Source organism: Rhagoletis zephyria, unplaced genomic scaffold (genome assembly GCF_001687245.7).
Source record: "Rhagoletis zephyria isolate East Lansing unplaced genomic scaffold, Rhagoletis_zephyria_1.1 Rzeph_scaffold_15901, whole genome shotgun sequence".
Taxonomy (NCBI): Eukaryota; Metazoa; Arthropoda; class Insecta; order Diptera; family Tephritidae; genus Rhagoletis; species Rhagoletis zephyria.
Window position 1 is genome coordinate 1 of NW_016172967.1, and position 12,436 is coordinate 12,436.

The following is a 12,436-nucleotide window of genomic DNA, read 5'->3' on the forward strand; positions in this document are numbered from 1 at the left end:
GATGATTCATCGTCATCTTCTTCATCACTGCTTAGCGTGAGAATTACTGGTTCAATTTCGGCAGCTCGACGTCCACTGCGAGTACTGCGACCCCGTCCAGCACCGCCCGGACCACCACGTCCGCGCGTCGGGGTACCACTGCTAGCGGCACTGTTGCTGTAGCTAAGAGCACTTTTAGCTTGAGCTCGTGCTAATAAATCACTTCCACGACGTTTTTCGCTTGGTGCAAGCTCACTGCTGCCAATGGCTTTAGTCGCAGTCGTCTCACCAGCCGTTGAAGTGGTGTTACTGCCTAAACTCTTCACGCATGGGACACGCTTCGGTGGATCGAGGAAAACTCTTTTGCAGCGTTCGCATTTAGCATGGTCGTATCCGCTAAAGCCGCAGCTTTGACAGACAGCAAGAAATCCTTGTATAATTTTACGGGGTACATCCTCTGTTGCTGCTGGTACTGTGGAAGATTTGTTAGTAGTACTGGTTGTTGCTGGACTGTTAGTATGTGCATCTTTATGTGCCGTTTCAGGGACAACAGTAGAATTAGCAGTTTGAGCTGCACTATTCGCCGGATTCCCATAACTAGCAGTTGCCGTTGGCTGTGGAATGGTGCCCTGTGAAACAGTTGTATTTCCTCCGCTGCTAACTGAAGCAGAAGCAGAATTAGTTGCCGCTAAGCTGCTAGCGGCAGTTGCATCTTGTTGTCTATTCATTTGCAAAGTCTGTTCTGCGCGCGATATTAACTCGCTGGCAGATTCCTGAACTGAAAACCCGACAGTGACAACAAAATCGATATTTGCACCAGGATTCTCCACGCACTGTATGGTTGTTGAACTATCAAATGGCACTCCAACTTGTTCGAGTAGATCTTGAACGGTACAAGATTCACGTGGCAATGTGAATGTTATGAGACGTTGTTCACCAGACACCAATATTACCAACATTTTAGCGCTATTTCGATCTTTCTCCGCCATTTGCGTATTGTTCCGATTCTGCATGACATGTTGTGTGTGAATTTCGTAGTTGTTGTGCGAAGTGCGGTGAACTGCTGAGGACGACGTTGAAGTTGTCGTAGGCATTTGCGATTGTTGTGACTGTTGAGGCTGTTGAACTTGTTGGGGTGCGACCCGTGCGATTGGCACCATCCCTGTACTTCCGGAGGCATGCGTCGGTAACATTTTATTGGGTGGTTGTGGTCCACTCGCGCGTAGTGGGGCTTTCATTTGCAAAATAGTGGCTGTAGTTGTAGTGGCCGATCCAGCCGTGGGCGGATGACGTTTGCGATACTCGGCCAAGGTAATACATGTGCCATTTTGGGTGCGTACCAAACGCGTATCATCGTCCTCTTTGGTGTAGTAGCTAGTCAGTGTGGTGCCTACGGGGGGGTTTGTAATGTTGGCGGTCGAAACCGCCGGTTTTTGCTGATCCTTCTTCACCACAACCGCTTGAATACTGTCTTCTAAGTCCAATTCATAGTTACCACTGCTACTACCGGAACTGTTACTGCTTGCCTGCACCACTTCCTGCGGTAACAATTGGAGCACGGAAGCGGGCACCTACCAGCTGCGTTGCCCGTTGTTGCTGCTGCGCGGAACTTGCTAGTAACTGCAACTGTTGCTGGGGCGTTTCGGCAATGTTGCGATATATGTGTTTCACTTGTCCTTGTGGATTTAAAATTGTGATATTTTTGCCCTGAACTACGGCGTTCTGTATGAGTTGCTGTGAAGTTGATATTTGCTGTTGTGGCTGTAATTGTTGAGATTGTTGTTGTTGCTGCACTATTGTTGCCGTTACCTGTGTTCCTCTTCCAGCGAGCGATGCTCCACCGCGTCCTCCACGTGCGGCACCACGTGCTCTTGTACCGCTTGCGCCTCCTCGGGGCCGTGGTGCACGGGGTGTTTGCTGGTGTAGTTGTGGCTGCATTGATGCAGTCATCTGCGGTCGCACAGCCCGACTTACCGGAGCAGCAGGCATACGAGCGATCAGAGTATGCGTACCACCAAGAGCACCACCTCCGCGTGGTGACTTATTACGAATAGCACCGCGCATAACACCACCTCCAGACACTCCCCCAGTCAATGCTGTTGCCACCAATTGTTGCTGCGGTTGCTGCTGCATTTGCAATGGAGATTGCTGCTGCAACTGGGGCTTTAACTGCTGAGGATTCTGAACTGCGGTTGCCTGAATGGGATGAAACACAACATTTTGTTGAGGTTGGGGCTGTTGATGTTGCTGGACTGTCTCTTGGGGCGAGGCACCTACTCTCGTCTGAACAAGGCGCGCTGTCGTGTGCATAGGTGTTGTGGTGGAAGATGTTTGTAATTGTATATGCTGCTGTTGCTGCTGCGGATGTTGCTGATGCGATTGCGGAGATTGCTGAAGTACAGCCTGAGTCTGCGGTTGTTGTTGCTGTTGAGGTGAATACAAAACACGATTTGTGTTATAGATAATGCGTTGCTGTGGCATGGGCTGACGCATAATTATTTCCGAGTGTTGTGGAGATTGAATTAAAACTTGTTGACCCGAAGGCTGTTGCAATATGACGTGCGCATTGTTAAGCATCTGGAATGGAGGATGAGTTTTATTGTCAATAGTTTTCGCATGTCTGTGCTATATTTTAGATAATATTTGGGAAAGGCATTTTTATAAATCCTATCAATTGAAGCCAACTTCATAACCTTAGTAACTTAAGTGGGAAGTTTTTATGCAGAAATTTATTAGAATATATTAGATATTAGAAAACTGCTTTTGCAGATGTGGCAAATTATAGATGGTGTTTTTTATAAATCATTTGCTTAAAAATTCAAAAAACTTCGATTTGAAAAAGGCCTTTACATGTGAAAAACTAGTTTGCCAATTTATAATATGCACAATGTTCTTCGGCGCATACCTTTTTGTCGTAATTTTTTTTATTAGAACAAAAACCTAATAAATCCAAGTTTTAAAAATTGAACACGATTTAAGTTTTAAATATTTATCAACAAAACTTCAAGTTTTTAATCATAATTTTTAAAACAATTTCCAGTATGCTGTTCCTATTTTCATTAAATACTACTTGGTCTTATACATATGAGTAGTCCACTTGCAAACAGCGTTATTTGATTTTATAAAAAATAAGCCATAAATTCAAAAAAAAAAACGACTAGGACAAGTAACATCTAAATTGAATTTTCTTTTGTTACCTGAAAATTTTAGTAAATAAGAGCCTAGTAACATTATAACATAAAATAACATTAAATTAACAGTCTATACGAATCAAAGCAGTTTTCTAAGCTCATCAGATGATAGAGACTTTTGAAAGTTTGTAAATAAAAATGATAGCGACCTTTGNCTGTGTTGTTAGTGGACATGAAACTAATTTAAATACTGGTACATTACCCACCAAAAACTAAAAATCGAAAATTTTTTTGTCTTTATCAATCTCATTCGTTAGCCTGTAACAAAACACCGTTATGAGAACAAAGTTATAGCATTCTTGTACAAAATGAGCTTGGGTATATACAAGATATTTCAGATTATTAACTCGTTTGAAAAATTAAAGCTCCGCAGTAATTTCTACTATGATGTCCGACAGTTATAGTTATAGTATAAGAAATTCGATATTTGCTTTAAGAAATGGCAATGCTTGTATATCCGACTGTTGTAGAAACAAAGGGTACCCACAGTCCTTCGCTCTACATACGTATATCTAATCAGTAAGACCTAGCAAAGTAAACACCTATGTATGTATCTACATGTATATATATATTTGCATGATCAGCTCAAAAAGTTATTCGACATATCTTTTAGCCTCTCGCTATAGTTCAATCGTATATGTACATATATGCTACACGCTTTCTCAACCTCAGGTTATATGACTCTAATAACCGCACTTCAAAGTTTCATCAACTCTGCAGAGTTGTAATAATGCGACTATGTATATACAGATTTTCCGGTGCTTTCTTTAATTCGTTATTTTCCAATGTGAAACATGCATTTATTTCCTCTATAGGAAGTTACAATAATTTGACTGAGCTTAGGATTTTAAGATAATATCCCCTTACCTGAGTTTGTTGAGTTTGTGGTTGTTGTGTTTGCATGCGATAAACAATTTGTTGAGGCTGTTGTGGCGCCTGTATTGAATGTTGCTGATGTACAATTTGTTGCTGTTGCTGCTGCTGATATTGTTGTTGTTGCACATGCAACTGCTGCTGTTGTTGCTGCTGATGTTGCATTTCCTGTTGCTGTTGTTGTTGAACCAATGAATTCGGTTGTAATATCGGCTCGGTGGTATAATACAATTGCGGCTGTTGTTGTTGCTGCGTCTGTTGTGCCAATTGGTGATGATCCTGCGGCATTTGTTGGCTTTCATGAACATAATGCTGTTGCTGTTGTTGTTGATGGTGATGATCATACATCACTTGTTGTTGATGTTGTACCGCCTGCTGTTGCTGCGATATTTCATCACCGATTATATATTGTGTGGTTGATGCAGCTGGCTGTTGCTGGTACTGTTGCTGTGCTGGTACATTGGCTGTCTGATATACTACTTGTTGACCTTCGTTTAGCATTAATTGGTCTTCGGGTAAAAGTAATTGCTGAGTTTCGAAGAAATTATAACAGTAATGGAAAAAGGATAAGGAGTATAAGTACTAAGTGGACATTTATTGTTTATTGAATATGTAAATTAAGAGGCTAATACTTATAAATAATGAAATAAAATCTCGTTAATTTGCAATTCTGCATAGGAAAAATAAAAATCGTTTTCGATTAAGATATGTTTAATTTTGATCTATTAGTTTATTAGTTTCTTTAATGATGTATGCACTTTTTAGAATAATTAATTTTATTTATCTTTTTAAGGGGATAAAAAATCTGGATACAAAAATATAAGGCGTGAAAGAAATACATTAGGGGTTTTCATCTAACGTCACAAACTGCCGTTAACCGTGATAAAATTATTTATGTATTTAAAATTTTGCCGCACCAAATTCTTATGGCGAATTTCCACTAGGCATTGTAATGAATTTAATGACTATTAATTTTTTTAACGTAATAACTCGATTATTTTTTAATGCTTTACTTTGTCATTTGTGATTTCTGCCATTTAGTGCCTATTGGAAATCCGGGAGGAATGTTTTATATATATACATATATGACAGCCGAAACTATTACAATTTAAGAATTTTCCTCTACCTGAAAAACTTGAAAAAAAATATAAAACAAATTTGCACATCTCTATTTCTACATCAAAGCATATTAAATAATGTATATTAGCGCTACATTATAGATCTATATAAGTAAGTTTTATTTGTTAATAAAGAAAACATGAAAGTCTGTAAACCTGTGGTCGAGTATGGCCACCAACACCAGCATCCTCGCTTGCAACGTGCACCACTTGGACATCTGCGTAGATCTGCTTTAAATCATCGAGATTTTGTATTTGATAATATTGCGCCATTGGGGGCCCTCTCTGTTAATTAAGATAATAAAGAAGTTACATATTGTATACAAGAATTATGTTAATTCTATGGTACTTATTAAATGACTTTTATAAAGTACATATCACCACAACTTATAGCCCTAACCCCCGACCACTTTTTAAGATACATAAAGGCTGGTTGAAATGGTTACTTAAGCCCACTCCATTGCTGCGCGTAGTCCAATCTACTTGACTAACCATATTAGGTGCATTCATTAACTAAGTATGTGAACCGTATAAATACATAAACGGCAATCTCAATTTGTTAGAATTTTCGGGCAACCCAAAAGATTTTTTTGGTAATCAGCTGGAGAAATAGTCATTGGCCAGATATAAACTTAGACCATTGCGGTTACGTGGCGGCCGCTGTGGTGTAGTGGTAAGCAGTGCGCGCTTCCACTCCGCAGCGCCTGGGTTCAAGACCCGGTTAAACCAACATCGAAAAAAAATGTAGAAAAAGTTCTTTCTTAACAACGGTCGCTTTCGGCAGGCAATGGCAGACCTCCGAGTGTATTTCGAAGTAAAACTGTAGGTCCTTCCGCTTTGTGTTACAACATTAAGGCGCAAGCCACAAATCGGAGGAGAAGCTCGGCCAAACATTAATAAGTATTTGTGTAAGCGCCAATCTATTGTTATTATCATTGCGTTTACGTACATAGATCTGGCTGCCGTGGGAATGCACTTGCTGTTTCAGAGTGTACTGAGGATAATTTCGGATGTGTACTTGTACTTGCATACATGTGTACTGTTAGTCCCAAAATTGAGCGCCCGGCTCTTTTTTTATTAATATTCGCAACGTTTTACATCTTAAATTTTTTTGTTAATTTTGTTATAAAATATGGCTTATGTTTTAGCAAACTCCATTTAAACCCAAGAATTAAAATTTAATGTGCTATAAAACTGCATACCTGAATTCTTTTTAGAAATTCGTATTAAAAAGTTCGCGAAACTTTGTAGATTTTTCTAAATTTTTGTACACAGTATCATTCTTGGATTTAAATGGGATTTGCTAAAATACAAGCCACATTTTAAAACAAAATAACAAAAAAAATTTAGCGTGCAAAACATTGCGAATATTAACAAATAAGAGCCGTACGCTCAATTACAGTAACAGTATGTATTATTGTCTCAAAAAACTCTCATGGCTCATAAACGTAAGTGAAGTAACTAACAAAAATCTGATTTGTCAAAACAAAAAAGCGTAGAGCAAAAATATGTAGTCATGTAAAAAAATTTCCGCATCGGACCAGGGATGGAATTTCAAAATTTCACAATGTGCCTAATGGTCTTTAAAANCTTGTTGTTAAATAATCTTCACTACTACCCCCAAAATTTTGTACAAAATACCACTTTTCACTCATATTTTGTGTGATATACTATATTTTCTTTGTTCACGTGCGTATTTTATACTTTTAATATATATATTTTCATAAATTAATTAAGTAAAGCGCGTTTATAAATTCGTTCACGCGTTTTTAGCATTTTTCACAAACAAACAGAGATAACAATGGCCGACAGTAAGAGCAAATGTGTCTTGACATACTACTTGAGAATAGGACCCCCTGATTTCAAAAATACCCCCCCTTTTTTCAAGCAACCCTATAGTTCTTATATAATTTATTGTTAGTTTTCATATAAACGATGAATAACATAGCAAAATAACATAAAACTTGGTCTGCCAGACTGAAATTTTGAATAATAAAAGCGGATTTTTAATTCGGAATTTTCACTTAGTAGAATTCTGCTTTCTGTGTTGCCGAAGAAGGGGGGCTGAACACATTTTGCAGATACCACTGTAGCGGCTACAACAACCCCGCCCAGATAGGCTAATATCTCAGTCGTTGTCGTCAGGTTCCACTAGCGGCAGCCCCAAGAAGCGTGCAGCCTCTATGGGTTCGGCCCATAGGGACGACGCCGTTAAGGTTGTGGGGTTTTCCGGGCATGCGAAGAGATGTTTCGAGTCGTGTCAGTTTGCAACCATGTGTTATTGTATCATGATTGTAAATATGGGTGCAATGTTATGTAATTACACGTTAATAAAAGTTGGATTAAAGCGATTTATATACAAAGTAAAATAAAATAATAATGTGTAAACTATTAGGTAGTGTTATGTCGATTTATATATATGAAAGTATGTGACAAATGCACTCTTTGATAAGGAAATCAAATGATTGACGCAAGTGAAAATTGTGATTTTTGGCCATTTTTCTAAGGGGTCCCTAGGGAACCATAGGGGCTCTAGGTGGTCGGGGGTTGCATTTTTGTCATGCCCTCTCCAAAAAGGTCCAAAACGGTTACATCGATATTTCGATAAATCGCTATAAATAATTTCAATTTTTAATAAAACATCTTCATTTTTTTATTGCTTCCGTTTTGTGTTTTTTTTTGCAGGTGTTTTGGTATGTATGGCAGGACCAACATTTTAGTTCAATTGGTGTGCAAAGGAAAAAGTGAGGCTGAATTCGGCATTTTTTGTAGGTTTAAATGCGAATTACTTAAAAACTATAAGCCTCCGGAGGGTGAGGTCTTCAGATTTAGAGTCTGAAAACGCTCCTCTATACTTCCTAATATTTTTTTTTTCAAAGCTTGGATCTGTTTTGGAAAATTTTCCCGATATAATAGGCCATATTCTTGATTTCGTACGAATCGAAATTTAAAGCTTTCGTGTATAATTTCTAAACAAAAACTTCAACTTTTCGATTCATCCGAAAACCATGGTGGAATTATACCATGTACGAAAACAAGAAATCGGCCCAATATTTGTTTGGCTAAGTATGCAGAAATTGCTTAAACCTTAGATACATACACACACACTTAAGTATTTACCTCTAAAGGTCAGTTAGGTGCCTTCAAAATATATTTCTTAGATCTGGCAGATTTTAAACCATCAGCGCAACAGATAATAGACATTATTTTAATAAAGCTGTATGTTTACGTTTAAATAGGAACAGTTAAAATTTGTAATTCATGAAGTCAACAAATTGATTCTTTTTGTGAGTGATTTCTCACACAGATTTCTCATATACAAAATTCCAAAATTAATAAATATAAATTAATCCGAGATTAGACCGATAACTTTTTGGTGTGGAACGTAGTATCGAGAAACGTCTAATGTGAAAAAATCACACTAGCAAGCACGATGGTATATGAATATATTTTCAGTAAAATTTTGGGGAAATCTTTAGCTATTTGTACAACGATTTAGGGGTGGGGGCGGAGGGGGAGTTGGCGTGGCTCCCCAAACCCCCCCTAAACGAAAGGCGATAGACGCCGCTTTATGTAAAGTCACCTAAAATCGTTGTACAAATTCAGACTACCCAAATTTTGAGCTAAACTAAATTAAATTTGCCTGGTTTACACTTGATTAGTAGCAAAATAGACAATTAACTTATTGCGATTTCGTTTCTGGAAATCCCCCTCTTCTTAGTGTTTGTGCTTAGAGTGCGAAGAGGTTACATTTTCCGGTAGAAACGAAATCGGCATTATTGACTTCGAAGTGTCGACGTATTTTTTACTTACGTCCCTAATGTAGATATGTATGTACTTAGAATATTTTTTCTAATTCCTCATTGGCGTGAGAGGATACCCCACACGATACAAGCAACTGTTTACATTTGCCATTTATTGCTCTTTATCTAACTCCCATCTTCCAGCAATCCGATTCCGCCAAGGCGCGGCCTAATGGTAAATGAGATAAACAACACATGATGTCAATACAATGGCAAACACCTTTTTGCACGATCTCGCAACGTCCGAGAACACCAAAATCACTTAGGACGGTTGACAAACTAAAAACGCTTCGGACCTTGCTTATTTATTATCTGTATAGCAAGCAGATTGGAAAATTGAGATTTCTATATGAATGAATAGGTCGGCTTTTAAAGCATACATACTTATTTTTTCTTACTACATTTTTCACGAGCTTATAAAGGCCTTCCTTCCGCGATATATATAAATATACATAAATATTTGTTTTAAAAGGTATATTCCTTTTGAAATAGTGTCTCGGAATTTGGTCTTGGCTTTGTGCTTCACAAATATAAGCACTCGGCTTTATGTATATCGCCTCGGCTTTTCAACAAAACTGAAGTACACCATCACGAAAACATCTGACAAACTTTTCACAAATTACACAATATAAAATCCTTTTGGACTCACATTTAATGGCACAATATCGATGTTAACGATTTGCTATTTAATTGCTGATAATCTTTTCCGGCAGTTCTATACACAGGACATTTTGTATAATTCCAATTATGACACCAATATCAGGTTAAAACCTCACAGAAAAATTGCTTTCTTCTTGCGTAGAAATCAAATATGGCGTGGAAATCGAGTAAACTTCCCCGCTCCGCACTCCGACAAATGACATTTGAAGATGAATACTTTCGATATTTCGAACTTCGAATACGCGCACAAGGCCGCCATCGCGCTGCTCCAATAGCGACATCTGGATGGTAAATGCATTTTGACATTCCGTTTTCCGTTTGTTTTTCCGCGAAAATCTTCAGCGGCAATTGTATTGTGGTTGACATTTTCAGCCTTTTGTTTTGGCGCAAACAATGGTCCCACTAGGACTGCGTATTTTACACCAGTAGCAGATAGTGGTACCACAACTTTGTTTTTTTAAGGTGTTATTCAACACAATTCAGTTTTAAGAGCGTTCTTTGTTAAATATATACTTATCAACATAACGTTCACTTAAATGCACTGCTTAAGCACACAATTACTAATTTCAATAAGTTTTCCTAAACAAAAAAACAAACTATTATGGAGCAACCGTACGGAAACCGAATCCAAAGCGAACGTCAGATAGTTTGTGTGTGTATGCTAATCTTTGACGTTTATATTCTCAGATGTTTTTTGTTGATTCTAAAATTTTATTTACATTCAAACGTCACTTTAGAACTGTGGTTGCCACCTAATTATACTTCTGAATATCAAGATGGATAAAAAATTAACTGCCTCGTATTAGGGGTATTCATGTTGTTCTCTCTTGCGGCGTGTTTACATCAGGTTTGTATAGTAACCAATAGTCAGTACTAATTTGTACTGGAACCTGCAAATTTTTATTGGAAAAGTGTATGATAACCCAAAAAATTTGCAAGAGAGCACTGAATCGGGAGCGTAACAACACGGGAGAGCTGTAAATTCTTGCTAGTGAAATTTTTACTAGCAGAAGAAGAAGAAGAATAAATGTCAAAAGCCGCCATTGGTTGAGTTGGTGTAGCACAAACAGAAGTAAAATGGGTGGAAATCAAAATGATAATGATGCACTGGACGGTGTAAGTGCTTGTGTATAAAGCAAAGAGTTTAAAACTGATTTATAATTAGTAAAATGTTTACAGGAGAATATCGAGACGTTGTAACAACTATTCATTTGCAAGTTTTTACTTGTTTTGTGTTCAATAACTTTTCTGTTAGTTTTCTTTCTTCTCAATTTTACGCTCTATTTCGCTTTCACGCTGTCGCTGCTATGTTTTACTAGAGAAATTACTATAAAAACCTAAATTTTTTTAGTTTATTGGGGACGCTATCCATTTAATTTAAGCGCAAGGGCTGATGAAAACAAACATATCAAGGAAAAGAAAAAACAAATATCAATTGGTAATTAAGTTAAACAATTAAAGTTTTTCAGACCCAAAATCGAAACAGCGCAATCTTGCATTCTGTCGGTTTTCAGTTTGCCTCGTATAAACAGGCGCTAAAGAGAAAAACTTGAGAATACGGCAACTTCTTATTGAAACGTCATTTCTCTTCGACGTCACTTTTTGTTTAATGAAAATGGATGAAAATGAGTCACAAAAGTATTTGTGATTTACAAACGACGTTTAATTAAATCTATTCTAAACGTTTTATTATTAACTGTATCCCGGAAAAGCAGTAGATATGTTCTCCAGTGGTCCAAACTATACAAAGTTAAAGACGAATCTTCGTCTCGCTTTGAATAGGCTTAAATTATTGGAAAAAAAGAAGGCTGAACTAGCGCAGAAGGCACGAAAGGAAATTGCAGATTACTTGGCCACTGGGAAAACGGAGCGGGCCCGCATTCGAGTAGAGCACATTATACGGTAAATTAACGAACCTTGTACATATATATTTGGAAAAAAACAACTTTTGAAACGCTTTGAATCATTGAATAGTGAGGATTATCTTGTGGAAGCTATGGAAATAATTGAAATGTACTGTGACCTCCTCTTGGCCCGTTTCGGTTTAATTACGCAGATGAAAGAATTAGATGATGGCATTGCTGAGGCAGTATATAGTTTGGTGTGGGTGTGCCCGCGCCTGCAAAGTGATGTGGCCGAACTCAAAGTGATTTCCGATATTTTCATTACTAAATACGGGCCTCAATTTGCCGAGCATTCCCGTACTGCAACGGGAGAGCATCAAGTATCTGGAAAATTGATGAATAAACTCCAGCTTCAAGCTCCGCCTAAACTGTTAGTGGAAAAGTATTTAATCGAAATAGCTAAAAATTATAATATCGAGTATGAGCCCGACCCACAAGTAATGCAAGAGGAAAAGGCCAACAGTAGGTGTTTCTGTATCATTTATTTATGTTTTTTGTTTTCAATCAGCTCGTATTTGTTTTTAGGCGATCAACCACAGGCACATTTAATTGATTTATCAGACCGAAATAACTTGGGAGGTGGTGGTGGAGTAGGTCCACCACCTCAAATGGGTTTTATTGGCTACCCCTCACTTCCTCCTCTGCCAGACCCTCCAGCAGCAAAGCCATTCAATTATCCACCACCTTACGGTCCAGGGCCGGGATCTGGTGGTGGTGGATCTGCAGCGTCTGGAGCCACTCCACCACAGCCGTTTGCCTATAATATACCACCAGCTCAATCCAATTATGAGCATANCGAAATAACTTGGGAGGTGGTGGTGGAGTAGGTCCACCACCTCAAATGGGTTTTATTGGCTACCCCTCACTTCCTCCTCTGCCAGACCCTCCAGCAGCAAAGCCATTCAATT

General features: G+C 38.3%; 2 protein-coding genes across 2 annotated transcripts; one reads left to right on the plus strand and one right to left on the minus strand.

The window, feature by feature from the left end:
• Positions 1-5: 5 nt before the first annotated feature.
• LOC108379223 (histone-lysine N-methyltransferase 2D-like) lies at positions 6-10,263 on the minus strand (the record flags this gene model as incomplete). The annotated part of the gene is given in 5 exon segments (XM_017635551.1): positions 6-1,506; positions 1,508-2,556; positions 4,038-4,571; positions 5,318-5,446; positions 9,614-10,263. Coding segments are annotated over 4 exon segments (3,201 nt in total), but the record flags the coding sequence as incomplete, so codon positions are not given.
• A 950-nt stretch (positions 10,264-11,213) lies between these two features.
• On the plus strand, positions 11,214-12,355 carry Ist1 (increased sodium tolerance 1-like protein). Its single transcript, XM_017635552.1, has 3 exons — positions 11,214-11,526; positions 11,599-11,990; positions 12,054-12,355. The coding sequence occupies exons 1-3, from the start codon at positions 11,345-11,347 to the stop codon at positions 12,353-12,355; spliced, it is 876 nt and encodes a 291-aa protein (XP_017491041.1). The 5' UTR covers positions 11,214-11,344.
• Positions 12,356-12,436: the final 81 nt, after the last annotated feature.